The sequence below is a fragment of the Trichosurus vulpecula genome, chromosome 3, assembly GCF_011100635.1.
Source record: "Trichosurus vulpecula isolate mTriVul1 chromosome 3, mTriVul1.pri, whole genome shotgun sequence".
NCBI lineage: Eukaryota > Metazoa > Chordata > Mammalia > Diprotodontia > Phalangeridae > Trichosurus > Trichosurus vulpecula.
Genome location: NC_050575.1, coordinates 355,809,966 through 355,829,713, shown reverse-complemented (window position 1 = coordinate 355,829,713; position 19,748 = coordinate 355,809,966). Strand labels below are relative to the sequence as shown.

General features: G+C 35.9%; 1 protein-coding gene across 1 annotated transcript in view; it reads right to left on the bottom strand.

The window, feature by feature from the left end:
- The window catches only part of MAP4K3 (mitogen-activated protein kinase kinase kinase kinase 3), a 213,323-nt gene that overhangs the window by 28,287 nt on the left and 165,288 nt on the right, over positions 1-19,748 (bottom strand). Inside the window, 8 exon segments of the mRNA XM_036749371.1 lie at positions 3,395-3,422; positions 3,425-3,475; positions 3,478-3,504; positions 3,615-3,673; positions 3,675-3,682; positions 7,306-7,385; positions 16,119-16,203; positions 18,940-18,981. Coding sequence (XP_036605266.1) covers positions 3,395-3,422; positions 3,425-3,475; positions 3,478-3,504; positions 3,615-3,673; positions 3,675-3,682; positions 7,306-7,385; positions 16,119-16,203; positions 18,940-18,981 — 380 coding nt within the window.

The following is a 19,748-nucleotide window of genomic DNA, read 5'->3' as shown; positions in this document are numbered from 1 at the left end:
TTTGAACAATCTGCTCATTTTATATTTGTTCTAGGAATGCCTAAAATGCCTCTCCTTAATTGACCGTTATGCATGATTTTGGATTGTAGTTTGAGTTTTTTGCATTTTGTAAGGTTCTTCCATTCTCATTTCTCAGAATCTGGATGAATCCTGTTTATTATTTAAATCTGCCTTTCCTTCACAGCTGAAGGCTTTTCTCCTGCTTGCAAAATTGGTTTTTTGCTACAGAAATTATTAATCTTAACTGCTAAAAATTTCTACCTTTCAACTGTGGGTTGTTTCCAATGATATGATCCATAGATTTTCTCAATGAATGCTTTATGCTTGTATTCAAAATTTTACTTATACCGTTCCCTGCAATATTCTACACAGATTTTAAAAGTTTTGCTCTTGCATATTTTTCTGAGAGATCTATAGTGCTCAGGTTATCTGTCTGCATCCTATCTTCAAGATCTGTCATGTTGTTTGTAGAGAATTTATATGCTATTTTTAACGTTGATGCCTTTCCCTTCTCTTCCGCCGAAGTTTCTCTACTTCAGCATTTTAAAATTCCAGATTTGTTTTTTTCTTTCCTAGAGCTTTTTTTTTTTGGAGGGGTGAAGGCAGGGCAATTTAGGTTAAGTGACCTGCCCAAGGTCACACAGCTAGTAAGTGTGTCAAGTGTCTGAGGCTGGATTTGAACTCAGGTCCTCCTGACTCCAGGGCCAGTACTCATTGTGCCACCTAGCTGCCCCTTAGAGCTTATTTCTTTGGAGAGATTTTATATTATACATTCAGTTTTTCTTATTCTACTGTTTGTGTTTTACAATTCTATATTGAGGGCTGTTCATTTCTAATTTGAACTCATCCTAAATTTCTTATTTTAATTATTTAATTTTTATTTTGAACATTTCTGGAGTTATGATTCTTGGGAAATGATCAGGATTTTCTTGTCATTGAATGATATTGGTTCATTTTCTTTTAAATTATCATAGTTAGGGACAGGGACTAGACCTATGATTTCATTGGTACAGGGAACTCCCAGGTGAAGAATTCCCCCTCTACTAATATAGGTCTATGTGTTCTCTGACATTTATCATCTTAAAAAGTTGCCCAGAGCACTGAGAGATTAAGTGACTGGTCAGGTGCCAGAACCCAATGTGTGTCATAGGTGGGACCTAGATCTTCCTGGCTTGAGGTCAGCTCTTGGTCTACCACAGTAGGGAGTGGTAAATTTTAGTCTATGGGTGCACAAAAGGAGGCGCTAGGCTGAATTTGGCCCTTGGGCCACAGCCAACCCCTGTACTATGCCAGTCCACCTCTCTCACATATGCTTCAATTTCTGTCCTTGACGTTTTATTATTCTTCTATCATATTTTCTGTTGGTTTATCTGCTTGAGAATTAGGTTTCTATTCTTTTGAACTCAATCTTATATTCCCCATTATTTGCCTCTGGGATCCTCTTTACTCTTAGATATCACTCCCTTCTACTGCCACACAGAGCTCCCCCTGAGTCTAAACTGCTAGGTGGCCCTAATATTATCATGATGGAATATATGAGTCAGCTGGGCCTGGATTCATGCTCTAAACAGTGGGTTTCCAGTGCCCTTTTCTAGGCCTGATGCTTGTTTTCTTCTGGTATTCCCTGTTATACTCACTGCCCCATTCATTCCTATATATTGTTCCTTTCTGTCACATGGTTGGTCAGAACTAGTGCCTGCTATTGTTTTTGGGATAGAAAGATTCAAATTGAGTCGCTGCCATGGAGGTATCCAGATTCTGAGTCAAAAGCCTTTCAGTTTCCTGGGCTAATTGCACTGGGAAGGCATAGTAAGTAGAATGACAAGGAAGGGGAGCTTTAAGTATTAAAATTCCTTGTCATTAATTTACAGTGATTTGATTTTTATTTTATTGGGGGTTTTGTATTCTTTTTATGGATTAAGCATAATTACTTTAGATTGAAGTACATGATTCTTTTGAGTTTTGGAGTTTGAGATGTCTGCAGAAAACAAACAGTAATGTTTCTAGCTTCTTGCTGGTCCCATGATCTCTCAAAGGCAGCTTAAAATTCAACATGCCAAAAAAGGGTTTGGAATATACTTCCTTCTAAACTCAACTTTCCTGATTTCTCCCAAGGACACACCACTCTATTTTCAGTCACCTAAACTGAATCCTCAGAATCATCTCTATGCCTCTCTTTCCTCACCCCTATTTCCAAGCAATTCCAAAGACTGCTAATGTAATCTCCATAGCATCACTCACCTTCCTCCCCTTCTCACTGACATGATGATCACCGGCCTCATAACTCAGTCCCCCTGCCTCATATCTCTCCCCCTCCACTCTGACCTTCATGCGGCTGCTCGATGGAGAGTTCTAAAAGCACAATTGTTCACCACGTCAATCCCTTGCTCAACAAGCTTTAGGGGTTCCTTTACCTCGAGGAACAAAGGAAGCCATTTGGCTTTCTTAAACTCTATACAATCAGGATCAAGCCAACTTTTTTAGATTCCCTTCCTATTATATTACTTTCTCCTTTCAATCAAGTTATGCCTGCATATTTACCGTTCCCCCTATGCACGACATTCATCTGCATTGTATCTTTGCAAAGCGATGTCTCATTACTGGTACATTTTTTCTTTTCAAGCTCTACCTCTTGGAGATTCTAGTTTCCTTTCAAAATCCCTCATCTTCCCTCAGCCCCAGTAGTTGTGCTTCCCTCATTCCTGCTGGAAATTACCTCTGTATATCTTGTATGTCCCACGTCCACCCCATCCCTGAAAGACGGAGCTTCTTGAGGCAAGACACTGCTTTTTCTTTTTTCTTTGCATTCCTAGCACCTGACCTCACAATTTCCATTTTGCTATTAAATGTCTATTAATTGAACTGAATTTGTAAAGGCTCATGACTGAGCTGGCTACAGGGTTAAAGAATTTTTTTAACCACAGGAAATCCTGAGGACTGTGGTACAGAAGGGTTGTGTTTGTGTTGGCAGGAAGACTATGCATATTAATGAAATTATTACAGCACATAATATCAATTTTAAACATTGAAATGATAAATTTTCATAAATTATTGGTCAATAAGTACTTTATTTTTCTTTGATTAAAAATAGGAGTGAAACAAGGAGTAAAACTTTTAAAGCTAGCGGAAAAAAAAAAAAAACAAGAAAAAATGACTTGTATGAAAGACAAGAAAATAGAAAAGGAAAAATAAGATCAAAAAAAATGAGACACCGTCAGTGTAGGGAGAAATGTGGAAAGGCAAAATAGAATACAAAAGTTCTTTTGATCAAAATCATGGAATTTTGAGCACAAAGTCTGATGCTTTAGGATGGGCCACCCTGAGCAGAGATGGCTCCAAGAGTCAATACATTTATGTCTATAACTAATCAAACATATGACCTCTTTGTATACACTCCCTGGGCAATATTCGGTCAGGGAGTTGTGTGCTGGAATAGCAACAGGTAACTTTTGCATTTGTCTTGCATAATCAAAAGTCCTGGTAAATTATGGGAATAAAGCTGAGGATGCTTTACCTGGGGAAAAAAAAGTATATGTAAAATAAAGCTTCAAATACAATAAGGAATATAATACCATTTCTCAAATATTTTAATAAAGTAACAATTTAAAATATAAAATACTTACCAGATATTGACAGTAAGCAATTATTCATTACATATAACCATGTACATCTCGGGGAACAGCTGGTAAGAAAAATGAATGGATTTTAAGAAGTGCTGTATATGTAACATCTTAAAAATGTTTTATATTGAGAATGTAGATTTTCAAACCAATAAGACAACTTCAAATTTTTTTTAAAAAGATACAGCCTATGACTTTTAACACCCTACATCTATAACCAATTAATTTTTTAACTATTCAGATTAATGAATACATAGCAGGAAATAAACAGTGCTCAATCAATCAACAAGTATTTAAGTACCTACTACGTGCCAGGCACTGCCTTCCCTCTCTCTTTTCAGGGACAATTTTGGAGCACCTGGTTGTTGAACGGTATGTTGTTTCTTTCTTTCCCATTCACACTACGGTAGTTGTCCATGTTGTTTTCCTGGCTGTGCTTACTGATACTGCCTTCAATTTCTATGTCTCTGAGGGTGTCTAAAAGGAAGGTGGGACACTATAGAAACTGAAGTTGGAAGAGGGCAGGTGTGTTCGATCGTGGAAATAACAACTGTGTGCCAGACGCCGCGCTGGCAGTAAAATGAATGAAAAAAATCTCAATTTGTAGGGAACTTATAGTATAATGTGGGAGACCACAAATACCGCATAAATATCAAGCTAATGAATACAAATATATACAAAAATACATACAAGGTAATTGCGAGGGAGGCACTGGCACTTGGGGGCATCAGGAAAGGCTTCTCTCCAAAGATGGTCCTGAGCGACATCTTAAAGGAAAAGGGGCTCTGAGGTGGAGTGGAGGGAGCACATTCCAGGCATGGGGGACAGCCAGTCAGAGCAAAGGCATTGAAATGGGAAGCCAGTTTGGCTGGGTCACAGAGTATAAAAGGGAAAGCAAAAACACCCAGTAATTTTGTGTAGAGCTTTAAATGCTAAACAGAGGAGTTTATATTTTCTCCTAGAGGCAAAGGAAGCCACTGGAGTTTGCCAAACAGAGGTGTCACATGATCAGATATCAACTTAAGGAAAATTACTTTGGCAGTAGTGGATAGGATGGACTGGAGTGGTAGGAGATTTAAGGTCCAGAAACCAGGTAGGAGGCTGTTGCAATAATCTAGGCAAATGGCAATGAGGATCTGAAGTAAACCGGTAATATATGAGTGGAAAGAAGTGGAATGATATAAAGTCTGTTTCAGACTTGAGGACATCCAATTCCTCTCTTCTCTCTACGTTTTTCTGAACCCTACTCTCTGCTGGTTTTCCTCTTATCTATCTGATGGCTCTTTCTCTGTCTCCTTTGCTGGCTCTTCTTCCAGAACATGCTCTCTGACAGCATGGGTCCCTCAGGGTTCTCTTCTCCTTCTATACTATTTCACCTGGCGATCTCATCAGTTCCCATATATTTAATTACTACATCTATGCTTATGATTCTCAAATCTTCCCATCCTAACCCAATCTCTATGCTGACTGAGAATCTCCCATCTGCAACTGCCTTTCCAAGATGCAACAGGCATCTTAAACTCAATTACGTCCAAAAAGTAGATCAATGGAATAGACTAAAGAAGAATCAGAAATGACTTAACTGACTCAGTGTTCAGTAAATCTGAGAACACAAACAAACTGGGGAAGAACCTCTTATTTGACGAGAGCTGATGGTAAAACTTGAGCAGATGGGCAGAAATTAGGTTTAGACCAACTATTTTATGCGTTGTGGCATGGTAAGCTAAAAATGAATACATAACCTGCATATTAAAAAGAGAGGGAGAGAAAAGAATGGAAGGGAAAAGGAACAAGCACTTAGGTAGGTACCAGGCCCTGCTGCTAAGCACTTTACACAATAATATTTCATTTAATCCTCATAACAGCCCTGGGAAGTAAGGTACCATTATGATCTCATTTACATTTGAGGAAACTGAGGCAGGACAGGTTAAAGTGACTTGCCCAAGGTCACCAGCTAGGAAGTGTCTGAGGCCAGATGTGAACTCCGGTCTTCCTGATGCTAGGCCCAGCACTCTATTCTCTGGGCCCTGAAAGGGAAGAAAGAAGGAGCTGCAGGAGGAAGCAATGGGGAGAGGAAAAGGAACCAAACCAGGTACCTTTGAGCAATGACTAAGAGGAGAAATCTTAACAAAAAGAGAGATGACAACAAAACATAAAATAGATCATCTTGATTATGAAATTGAAAAGCTTTTGCTGGAACAAAATCAATTTAGGGATAAGGGAAGTGGAGAAAATGACATTAAATAGCACTACTAAAGATCTGAAATCTAAGATACAGCAGGTACTGATGAAATATATAGGACCACTACCCATTCCCAGTAGAAAAAGTGTTGTCAAAGCCCTTCTCAAAAGAACTGCAAATTCTTAACTACCATATGAAAGCCTGCTTCAAAACACTAATAAAAGAAATGCAAATCAAAAGAACTCTAGAGGTATCACCTCATATATAGAAAATTGGTAAGACTACAAAAGATAGAAATAGTCAATGCTGGAAGAGCTATAGAAAGAAACACATTAAAACACTGCTGGTGAAGCTATGAATTGACCCAACAATCCTGGGAAGCAACCTCAAATTATACTAAAAAACTAACTCAGTGCATAGCCTGTGGCCCACTGCTAAGCATAACGAGGAGGTCTAAGATAGAAAGAAAAGTCTCAAATAAAACACACTATTTTAAGCACCACATTTTGTAGGGGTAAAGAATTAGCAACACTGATTAGGGAATGGTTGAACAGATTGTTGTATATGAATACAGTGGGCTATTTCTATGCAATAAGAAACATTAAATATGATGAACAGAGGAAACATGGTTAGACATATACACACTGATGCAAAGTAATAAGGAGAACCATGAAAACAATAAATACAATGACAACAATAAGGTAAATCAAAAGAACCATAAAGTTATTAAATGCTGTGCAATTATAATGACCATGTTTTGACCCAGAGAAGAGGTGAGAAAACTGACCAGACTTTTCTTCTTTGCAGAAGTGGGGGATTATGGGTATGGGTCACTGAATATACTGTGAGGCTCAGCAATGTATTAGCTTTGCTAAACCATCTTCCCCTCACTTTTTTATTCTCTAAGTGATGGCACTGTGTATTGCAGAAGGGAAAGCTAAACCAAGAAATGAAAGTGATATAAAAATAGAAGATATCAATAAGATTTTTAAAAAAAACTACAAAGGAAACAATCATAAAAACTAGTTTTCAGAGTATATAACAACTTAACTAGTTAGCTAAAACGCTGAATTACTCTTATTAACTTCCTGAAACATAAATTAGTAACTTTAATAATGGAAGAAAATCAATGACATGATAAACAAGACAATTCTATCAGGTGAGTAGGAAAACAGTAGGAGTATTCATGATGTTTCCTCGGTCTAACCGATTTACCTGCATCCTTGTTACCTTGTCCTTCCTTCCTCAGAAAACTCTCTCCACCGATTCAGTCCTACTCTGACGCCTCCTCATGGTAGGGAGGTGACTCCGTGGTTCTTGAAGGATAAACCAACAGAGCTGAGACGGTGACACGTGCTACCAAGCTATGGACAGAATGACAACTCCTTGATGGCAAAGACTGTTCTGTTGATCTCTCTGAGTCTCCGCACCTAACACAAAGCCTGACACGTCATAGATGCTAGGTAAACGCCTTTTCGAGTGAGGTAAAACAAAATGACTAACCTGTTCCATTGAGGTCTCATGTAGCTCATTAAGGTTCAAGGTATATATCCCTTCCTCAGCACCAAATATCAAATACTGATCTGCAATAAGACAGAAAAACAAGAATAATCTGCTCCAGAGATCAGTTTATATAAACACAACTCTTTTTAAAGATGTCTACACGCTGAAAACAAAACAGAAACAAGGCGACACTACTAATCTGTTTCTCTTATTTTTTGTTGAAAGCATTAGATGTATTATTACTCAGTAGTATTTACATTCAGTAAATTCACTGTTTTATTTTAACCCAAACTAGACATTACAAATCTCCAGTTTGGTAAGAACACTGATAGTAATGTTCCAAATGCAATGTTTATAAGAAAACCTGTATTTTAAAACTGCCTGAATCAAACAGCTTCATTTTTTAGGCGTCAATGCTATTCCTACACAGGAGCTGTATTTAACACTTATGACAGGTTAAAAAAAAATCCTGGATAAAATGAGTAAATAAAAATTTTCCATTAAGTTCCATTATGATACCTCAAAATAATGTAGATACTCTTGTTTCTTTAAAAATTTAAATTTTTTCAATCAGCAAAAATCCACCTTCTCTCCCTCCTACCCTTCCAACCCCACCAAACTGAGAAAAACAAAAATACTTGTTACAAACACATTTACTCGAGAAAAAAAAAATTCCTGCCTCAGCCAAATTTTAAAAACAAACAAGTTTTATTCTGTACTCTCAGTCCTTCTCCTCTCTTACCAGGAGGTGGGTAGCATGTTTCAGTTATAAGTCCTCTGGAATCATTGTTTGTTTATTATGCTGAGCGTTCCTAAGTATTTCAAAGTTGTATGCCTTTACAATATTGTTGTCACTGCATAAATTGTTCTGGTTCTGCTCACCTCATTTCACAATCGGTTCTTACAAATCTTTTCAGGTTTCTCTGAAACTCTGCCCTTCATAATTTATTATAGTACAATAATATTCCATCACATTTATAGAGCATAACTTGTTCAGTAATTCCTCTGATAGCCATTCTCACTAATTTCCTTTTTTTTTTTAAATGTGTACTTTCATTTGAACTGGTTTTAAGTCAGTATACAGGTTAAGCTCCTTCTGAAATACTGGCACCAATCTCATGGAACTTCTGGGGAGACTGTAAAAAGCCTTCATTCACATTTATATTAGAGGCAGGGAGGGAAATGGGGGGGGGTGGTTCTTATGGCTCTGACAATTTTAAAAAAAGGAACAAATATTAAGGCAGAAGATATCAAAAAAAATTTTTGGGGGAAGGAGTACATAATTTACCTGTAAGCAATACTACTGTCCCCTCTGCCCCCCATGTTTGGATTTATGTTAAATGGTTCCTTTGTGTAGAACAGGATAGCCTTCATACATGGAAGTAACTCTCTGAAACAATGTATCTGAAATGACTATTAACAAAATCTATAATCAGAGTCCTGAAAATGTACTGAAGAACTTTGGGGATGTTTGCCTTGAAGTTAGACTGCTCATCATTTTCACCATTTCAATTTTAAAATCCCAAGTCCAGTGCCCAAAACCAAACAAAATCCCTACCAAAAACAGCCATGCCAATCACCATGTCACACCCTTTGAAAAAACAGTCCATTTAGAAGAATTTCCAGTGGACAGTGGAAGGCCCAGATTTGTCATATTCTTGCCCGCTGATCCACATCTGTTCTCTCAAAGTGATTTGATCCAGGGCAAAGTCTGATGGCTGGTCCTCTGGTCTGAGTTCTACAAGTTCTCCTGCTACTAGAAGCAGTCACTTAACTAGCTGAAAATCTCTGCTGACTCAGAGTGAGAGAGCTACAGGGCTCCCTTTGGTCTTACATTCCTGCCCTGATTATTCCTCCCTAAGCTTCAGACTGGCATAGAAGTTGGAAATGAGATCCTGACACACTCCTGTAATGATGAACTCAATTATATCACTCCTGACATTCATGCCATAAATTAAAGTGAAAGGCAAAATCTAGCTGCAGATAAATTAAAGGGTGGCTCACAGATTCTTACTAAGGAGAAAAATAAATGGGAGATGGAGGAGAATAGATTTTACTGTATGGCTAGGTCATGATTAATTCAATTTCAAATATTGTGTAATCAATTTAATGAAAACTATGAAATGATACCAGGCCACATTTAATGCAAGCCAAGATTCAATTAATGTGATGCATTGAGAGCTAGTTGAGGATTTTAACACAATGTTATATCATTGATCCATACTTCCCTAACATCACATGTGGATGTGACATGTTGCTGCAAACCATATTACCAACAGTTGTGTTATTTATTTATTTTTAGCAAAATGGATAAAAGGAAGAATGCTCCAGATGGAAACACTGCCAGCACAAAAAAGACACTTATTATTGCATTAGGACAAAAACGTGATATACTTGAATGGTATTAACATGGTTATAGTAATTCTGAAATAGGATGAAATACCGGATGTCTGAATCATCAGTATGGAATATTATAAAACATACAAGCAAATAAAATAAAAAGGTGAAGTTCCATCAGCTTTTTGTGGTTTTCAAACAACTACAGGGAACAGAAGTGTTATAGTGACCGAAATGGAGTGTCTTGGATTGAAGGCTGCTGTAAAAAAATGCTTTCCTCTCAGCACAACAGCCATTTAGACAAAAGCTTCAAGTTTATTTAAGGTAGTAAAAGAAAACGGAAATGAAGTGGACACTAAAGATACATTTGCTGCAAGAATTGGTTTGATAGCTTTAAAAATCAAGTTCAATTGCATAATATTAAAATTATCAGAGAAGTGGCCATTGCAGATGAGGCTACAACAGTTAAATATTCTGATGTTAAATATTAAACAGTTGAATATTCTGAAGTATCTAAAGACTGTCTAATACTTTTATTGGGAGGTAATGCAGGAGGGCACTCTAAATGAAAACCAAGGATTACTGGTAGCTCTCCAAACTCCCTGTGCACTGACAGGCTACAGCTGCTAACTGCTTCCGGTTCTTTAGCAGTCACAAAAGAAAGCTTTAGTGACTAAAGCTGTTGTTGAAGACTAGTTTTCAAGTTATTTTAGACCAGATGTTGAAAGACTTTGCAAGGACAAGAAGATTCTATTTAAAGCCCCAAGTTATCCAACTACACTTGGTGCACTGTGTGACAATCATGAACACACAAATTCACCAAGAAATTCTCTGTACCTACCAGCGCATATAGGAAGATTTAAAGAAAGGGAAGAAAATTTGGTCTCTGATGCTAAAATATTTTAAATAATGATGTTTTAATCATATCATCAGTATAGGCCTATCTTTACACATGATATTCAGTAGTTTCTGCTATCTTTTAATTTTTAAAATCTTGCTTTCTATAACTATTTCACTGCTTTGTAACAAGCTTGAACAAAAAATACACTGTTGTATTTTTCAGTGATGGTTGCTGATTAGAAGCAAACCAGATGAACTATTACATCAACATTCCCCTCTAAACGACTGTAAAATGATGCCTCAAATCAAATTCTGGATGCACAGAGCGAACAAAAGGTTAGGGTGAGCCATGTTCCAGCCTAGGAAAACATAGTAAGTTGGCTGGAGAAGTTTGTGACCCATCTGGAGCTTGCACATGTGATGGCAGCAACAGCAGCCACAGCAGCTTAGGGAGCTCTCTGCTAAGGGACGGCAAGTCAACTGATGAGAGTTTACTGGGGGGCCTTTTGTGGGCACAGGGTATAGCAACTCTGTTGCCCATACACAGTTCTGGGTCACAGTTCCAGGGTGAAGAGGAGTTCTGGGGTTAGTCATAAGGAAGCAGTGGCCCTTCCTAGATAAAGACCAGAGTGTAGATGAGGAGAGCAATAACCATACCTCTTCCAGGATCACACCTCCCTGAAAGCACCAAAAACTCATAGACTCCCCAGAATTAGCTCTAAAAACAGCAGCACAAAAAAAGCCTGGGCCATTGCCTCCCCCTCCCCAGATGAACAAAGCCCAAATTTAACATAAAGTTCAAACTGAAGAAACAGGCTGGGAAAATGAGCAAACATCGACAAAAGAACTGACCAAAGAAAGCTACTATGATGGTAGGGAAGACCAAGACATAAACACAGGAGACAACAATGTGAAAACAGCTACAAACAAAGCCTTAAAGAAAAATGCTAATTGGACCCAAGCCCAATAAGAATTCCTGGAAGAGTCAAAGTAAGAGACTAAGAGTGGTAGAGCAAAAATTGGGAAAAGAAATTACAATGATGCAAGAAAATTATGAAAAGAGAATTAACAGCTTGGTAAAGAGGCACAAAAAATAACACTTTAAAAAACAGAATTAGCCAAATGGTAGAAGAGGCTCAATAATTCGCTCAAGAAAAGAATTTCTTAAAAAAAGAATTGGAGAAATGGAAAAAAAAAAATAAAAAAAATCTCATTAAAGAAGGAAGCTAATGACTCCATGAGACATCCAAAAAGTCAAAAGAAAGAAAAAAATACAAGAAACTGTGAAATATCTCATAGAAAAAAACAATTGACCTGAAAAATATATTGAAGAGAGATATTTGAAGAATTACTGGACTACCTGACAGCCACGATCAAAGAAAAAGTAGACATCATATTTCAAAAAATTAGCAAGGTAATCTGCCCAGTATCTTACATCTAGACAGTAAAATAGAAATTAAAAGAATCCACTGACATCTTCCTGAAAGAGATCACTAAAAGAAAACTCTCAGAAATATTAAAGCCAAATTCCAGACCTCCAGGTCAAAGAGAAAATATTGCAAGGATTCAGAAAGAAACATTTCAAATATCATGGAGCCACAATCAAGATCACACAAGGTTTAGCAGCCTCCATATTAAAGGAGCAAAGGACTTGGAATATGCTATTCCAGAAGACAAAGGAACAAGGATTACAACCAAGAAGAACTTATCTACCAAAACTGAGTATAAATCTTTTGGGGGGAAAAACGTACATTTAATGAAATAGGAGACTTTCAAGCATTTGTGATGAAAAGAACAGAGATAAGTAGAAAATTTGGCATTCAAACACAAGACCCAAAAGAAGCATAAAAAGGTATACATGAAAGATTAATCATAAGGGTCTCAATAAAGTTAAACTGTTACATTTCTATATGAGAAAATGAGACATGTAACTCCTAAGAATTTTATCAGTACTAGGGTTAAGTTTAAAGGAGTTTACATACACAAAGGGCACAGATCTGAGTCAATGATGTTAGAATCTCGAAGAAAAAAAGGAATGGGTGAGAAAAAAGGATGCACTAGGAGAAGAGGGAAGGACGAAGTAGAATATGGAAAATTTTTTCACTTAAAAGAGGCACACAAGAAAGAGCTTTTATGGGGGGGGGAGGAAGTAGGCAAAGCTTGAATCTCATTTTCAGCGAAATTAGTTCAAAGAAAGAATATACATAAACACTCAGTTGTATACAGAAATGTAACTTACCCAACAGGGAAATAGGAGAAGATGATTGGGGGAGGGGGATGGAGACGGGGTGATAATAGAGAGGATAGCTTAAGGGAGGCAACAGAAGCAAAGTAGACTTTATAGGAGGGACAGGGTAAAAAGAATGAAAGAAGAAGAAACATAAGAAAATGGGATGGAAGGAAACTGAATGTGAATGGGTTGAGCTCACCCATAAAATGGAAGTGGAAAGCAGAATGGATTAGAAACCAGAATCCAACAAAACATTTTTTACAAGAGAAACCCTTGAAAGAGAAAGACAGAGAGTTAAAATAAAGGGCCGGAACAAAATTTAATATGCTTCAGTTTAACTAAAAAACAAAGGCTGGGATAGTAATCATGATCTCAGACAAAGCAAGAGTAAAAAGAGACCTAATTAAAATGGGAATTAAATCAGGGAAGCTACATTTTGTTAAAAGGTACCTGAGAGAATGAAGTAATAAAAGGAATTTTTACAGCAATTTTATCTGATAAAGCCCTTACTTCTCAAATATATACTGACTATAAAACTGAGCCAAATTTATTAAAATAAATGCCATTTCTCAACTGACAAATAGCCAAAGGACTAGTTTTTAGGAGAAGAAATCGAAGCCATCTAAGATCACATGAAAAAATGCTCTAAATCAGTATTGATTAGAGAATGTAAAATTAAAACAACTCTGAGGTACCACCTTACGCCTATCAGAAATGACAAATGCTGGAGAGGAGGAAGGAGGAATAGTGAACTGTTCCAACAATTCTGGAGAACAATTTGGAACTAGGTCAAAGGGCATAAAACTGTGTATTGACCCAGCAATATCACTACTAGGTATGTGTCCCAAAGAGATCAAAGAAAAATGAAAAGATATGCACAAAAATATTTATAGCAGCTCTTTTTGTGGTAGCAAAGAACTGGAAATTTAAAGAATGCTCATTAATTGGGGAATGGTTGAACGAGTTGTGGTATATGATTGTGATGGTGTACTGTCATATTAAGGGAAATAAATAAGGGGACAGTGCTTTCAAAAAACATGGTAAGACCTATATGAACTGATGCAAAATGTAGTGAGAAGAACTGGGAGATCATTGTACATATACAGTAACAGCAATATTGCAATGATGATCAACTGTGAAAGACTTGGCTACTCTGATCAATTCAATGAACCAAGACAATTCCAAAGGACTTATGATGAAAAAAATGCTGTTCGCCACCAGAGACAGAACTGATAAACTCTGAGTACAAACTGAAATACAATCTTCTCACTTCCTATATTTTTCTTGTCTTTTTTCCAGAAATAAGGCTAGTATGGGAATAGGTCTTGCATGATTTCACGTATATATCTTATCATATTGTTTGCCTTCTAAGTGAGTGGGTGAGGGGGAGCGAATTTGGAACTCAAGATTTAAAAAGAAAAGAATATTAAAATAAATAATAAATTTGAAAGATATTTTTAAAAATACATTTATCCTTTGCTGTTTTATTATGTTATTAAAGAGATAAAAACTTGTTTTTAATATTTTTATTATGTATTTCCATTGGGTTGAAACCAATGACCATATTTCACATATATCTTCAAACAGTGAAAATTAGAATAATTCAACCACTTCAAGGATTCATTTTTTTGCCCTAATCATAACTGCACAAAAAGAATCAATATTTTCTGGGACATTTGATAATCATGTCTTGCAGGGCTCATAAAAAGTTCTTACAGACTACTACAAAAATAAGCACAGCTTATGTACCACCATCTCTTCACTGGATTAAGAAGTAGATACATTCCATGAAGAACTGTTAAGATTCTTCAAATGAAATTAACACATAGTTTTAACATTAGGTGACTTCAATATAATGACACAACTAAGAAAAGAGACCAGAAATAATGTTAGAAAATATAGTTAAGCAGTAGCAAATGTGAGCAAAGGCTTATAGGACTATATAAAGCCTCATGCCTCTTTATTATGCATATTTTCTTTGAAAAAAGGATTAGGAAGTGCTGGAAATGGTGAGCATGAAATGGTATCACAAATAAATGAAACATTCTTTTTTAACAGAGAGGAAATGACTTGTTAGTGAAATATCTGAAACAACTGCCTCTGTGCTCAGACTATGGACTTCTTAGAGCAAAGATCAAAATTAATACAAACCTAGAAAAATAAAAAAAGAGAAAAATATAAAGGGTAGAATTTAAAACAACTTCAATTTAAGTAAATTTTTGATTTATACTTGTCACTATTTTATAGAGTCCATTAGAGTGGGAGAAGCAGTGAGAGATAGTAGACAGAGAGCCAGCCCTGATCCAAGAAGACCTGGGTTCGAGTTTGCCTCAGACACATGCTTGCTAGGTGAACATGGTCAAGTCATTTAACCCCCAAACTCCCCAGACAACTAAAAGTACATGTTGTACAGCAATTGCTTTGGTGGAATGGGGTTTACTCAGTATGGGTTGCCTATAGCAACGAAATGACAGGTCTGGGCCCTTATACCCTCTCTGTCCCCATTTAGTGAGGATTCTTTCATGGAGTTATTATAAAGGATATTAAGATACAAAGTATGGACTACAATTCAAAATAAAATGTGGGTTACTTTAGGTTGCAAAGAAAACAATAAGAAATGTGTTTGACTGCCACATAAAATTGGATGCCTGCCAGGACACAACCATAATAAAAGGCATTAAGAGTTTGGTTATAGGGTTACATAGTATAGGAAAAAGTAATAGTAATAACTGATGTTTATAAAGTTTTCAATTTTAAAAACATTGATCTTCACAACCACCTGGGAGGATGAGAAGTACTCTTATTCTCACTTTTACACATGTAGCATCAAGGTCAGAGAGACTGAGGAGCTTGTCTATGGTCATGGAGCTATGATTTGTCAAAGCAAAGCTCTGAGCCAGGTCTCCCCTGATCTCAAGGCTACAATTCCTACCACTAGAACAAGCTGCTTCCAGAATGAAGAAGAGACCTAGAGCTAGGAGAGTCAGATTCAAGTCCCAGATTCACCACTAAACTTTATTATAGGGTCTCCCTAAGCAGATGAATACAGACTAAGGGCAGCATGCAGTAAACGCCTTAATTCAGATTTATAAGTTAGTACAACAGCAGCAGCTAGGTTTTACTACTGGTACCAAGAAGCAGAAAGAATGCTGTGTATTATCAAAAAAAAAAAAAAAAAAACAGGGACAAACAACAGGTGATTGTCAGAACAACAATGTACCATCATTATCCACTATTTAAACCTATAAAAATTCAACGACACATAAACAAAACATATTTGATCTGAAGACAACATTTAAAGGACTATTTTATCTTTAGTCATATATCTAGAAAATGAATAAACTGAATAGCTTCATTGTCTCAGTTAAAATGTTATCACCACACGACAAACACATCTAGTACTTGCCTCTTGTGTCTGGGTTTATCCATGATGTTGCACAGTGAATTTTCAAGGGGCACCCATTAAAAACCTTTGAAAAGCAAGCGCCCATCTGAAAAAAAAAACAGAGCCAATGTGCATAAGTAACTGAGCAAAAGGTTAACATGGCTAACATATATTTTAAAAAGAGGTATTGAGAATTGCTGGTAATTCCCCAAACAAGACAATTTTCCTAACTCCAAGGCCAATATGTAAAAAGTTTTAATGGCCCAAGATTTTAATAATAATTTAGAGAATAAGGAAAGGAAAAAGAAATAATCAAATATTTTTTATTCCTTCTGACTTTCTGAAAGAATATGACAAAAGGTTTTTTTCCCCTAACAATCTGTTTATGTATGATATTAGCTCAATAACTAGTATGGAAAGTATTACAAGATTCTAGGATAACAATAAAACCAGAATAGTCACAAAGGTAAAGCCTTTTTCCCTCCGTTTTGCTTATAGAATGATTCTGATAGCTGAATTTAATATTTGGGCAATGAAAAGCAATACAAACTGAAAGTAAGCATTCTTTCTCCTTGAGTCTAATGAGAAATGTCTTTCTAGCAGTTTTCTTATATATAACCTACATTTTTTCTTTCTAGAAAGCTTCATTGGGAGCATTTAATAAGAATTTAGACGATGTTAAAGTTCTCCAAACTTTGTGATTTCTGATAAATATCTTACTAAAATAATACTTTGCGCATTTCAATTTTGCTTTATATTGGTCAGAAGTCCAACAAAACACCAACTGAAAAGTTCTCATTTGGTCACAATCAAAATTTGTTTTAGACCATTTGCCAATTTAACTTATTTAAGTACTCAGAATAACTGCTGAGAATATGGGTTGAGCTGTGAAACTGTTTATATTTGATCAGGTAAAGCTTTTTTTTTCCCCCAAAGTTACGCTAAGTTAAAAGAGTAACCTTTGATATACTAGGCATCATATTGCAACATCAAGGCAAATAGTAAGCCGAGAAACACCAGAGAGAGACAGGACAAATACTTGTGTTAATACTAGTAACTAAATGAATTTTTGCTTAAACCAGATACTTCAAATAGTTTAACTAAAATTTCACTTTATTAACATATAACTAACAATTGATATTTCCAAGGTTTTAAAGTATTTTAAAAGGGGTACAATTCTGTCTGGAATTACTACTAAGTGGTAGAAGGAGATCATTTTTTAAAAAGATAAGGTGAAACTCATGCTAGATTGTAGAAATCACATAATTTTAAAAACGTACTAATTACATTCTAAGATAGTGAAAGGATAGGCCCATGACATCATTAGTAAGGGTGAAGAAGCTCCCTCTGCCAATACAGGTCACCACCTTCTTTGTAATTCACAGTGCAAGAGGTTGAATGACTTGTTCAGGGCTACACAGCCAGTATGTGTCAGAGGCAAAAGCAGAGCCCAGGTCTTCCTGACTATCAGGCTAGTTTCCTATCTATTCCACAATGTTGTCTCTTGCTAAGATACCTGAAAAAACAGTTAGAAATTAATTTAAGGCAACATTTCCCCTTGGAAATTGAAAAAAATATGCAAATTTCAGGAAGTGAATATAAAAATAAAAAGCAATAGCTAAAAAAGTCAATGCTAGCTCTGAATTAAAGTAATCAGTGTCATGTCACACAACCATGACTTTCGGTAAATGGATATATCAGTCTTTGGGTTCTCAAAGTAAGCTTAAGGTTAGCATTTCTCTTACTTTGCTAACTGTATCAGGATTAAATATGAGGTACTTAGCATCTATACTACCTGAATTTCTGGTCTTCCTAAGAGCACACTATTGTTGCACACTATCCTCATGTGCGTGTGAACATGAAATGTGCTCGTGCACGATATTTAATGAAGAAACTGATGAATTCTTTGGACTTCTATGCACTGAAACTATGGCAACGAACTATGGACACTCTCCTGGGAACATCAGAGGTGCCTGAAGTTTACAGGATTACCAGTTAGGAAGGGCTTTGAAAATGATCTCCTTAGTTTTGAAATAGGGAAAATGAGGGCCAGAAAGGATAAGTAATTTGATTAAAGTCATGTTGTTAGTGCTGGGATTTCAATGCCGGCCCTCTGACTCTGAGTCTATGCCTTGAGAAGCAATTTAGGCTACAGATGGCTGAATGGTGAATAATAGGTACAGCAAAAAGATCACAGGTATAGTGTTTGTAATATTTTGATAAATCGAACTGTATACAAATTAATGTTTTAAACTGCATGTTGTTAATCACACAGCATTATATCATAGGTGTGTAAAAACTATTCATTGAATGAATATAATTTATTCTCATTTCCTCATTGTGACATTTTCATATTCTTTGAAATTAAGCTACTAATTTTTAATACTAATGCAGTTTCCTTCTGTAAGAATCAAATCTGAAATACTAATATTAAAATTCAAAGTCATTCAAGAATAAACATTTATTAATGTTTAATTAATATATGTTTAAGGCTGTGAGTTAAGTCCTGGGTACTAAAACAAAAACAAAAAAAGACCTGGCCCTGGGGGAGCAATGAAGATTCTACTGTGGAGATAAAAAGGGCACAAATTAAATACACAGAATAAACAAGGAATTTCAAGAGGGAGAGAGTGTTAACAAGGGAGATGAAGAAAGGCCCTGATGTGATTACAGATTTAATAAAAATTCTGCTAATTTAGAATTTCTAATATTTTGCACTATGGGAACTACAACAGAAATATTTTCAAACAGGAAAATAATTTACCCAATGATTTAAATGAATATCAATGAACGATCCCTGTGTTTTGTTGAATAACTTACCTTTTGACTATTTAGTACTTACATGCACTTTAGGTGTTGGAGGAAGACCATTGCTAATGGGTTTCTAGAAAAAGAAATGCATTGAGCAAATTATAAGTATAGACTATATAAAAGGTTGACTTAATTTCAAGGTTAATGTTAGAGATTGTGAATTAACAACAAAGAACAGAATTAAAAACTATTGTAACTAGGAAATACTACAGGAAAAAAATCTCAATAAACGAAATCCAAAAGATACAATTAGATTCAAGACTTATGATGAAAAGAATAATCTCGAGGCTAAGTACTAACTTATAGAAAGTAATTATGTGACATACTTTTCAAATTCTAGCCTGTACCCCATTTTTTACTTTTTGGATAAGGTATTTTTAAGATAAATTTCTTCATGTTAAATTTACTATTATCTCAATTGGTATTACTGCCAACTCTTAAAGAGAATTCTCTATTACCATTATACAATGAATTCAGTTTAATTGTTTTCCTTAAATTGAGGTTCCTAGTATTGTGTTATATCATCTTTTTGCTTAGCTAAAATTTTAAATTACATGTCTCAAAATGTATAGCAGTAACAACTAATTTCATAATGTATAAACCTGGCTAGTTTTTTTTTAACATTCCAAACAACTACATAGTTTTGAGTATAACCTAAGAAAGAAAATTACAACTGAAAAGGGTTTGCTTTTTTTCGTCGTTGTTGCTGTTGTTATTAATTCCCTTTTCTAATTAGACGGAGACATACAGATTTGTAAGGCAGGTCTACAGTTGGAAAAAAAAACAAGCCAGCACAAATAACTAAAAATGCATAAACCTCCCAGCATGAAGACAATATTA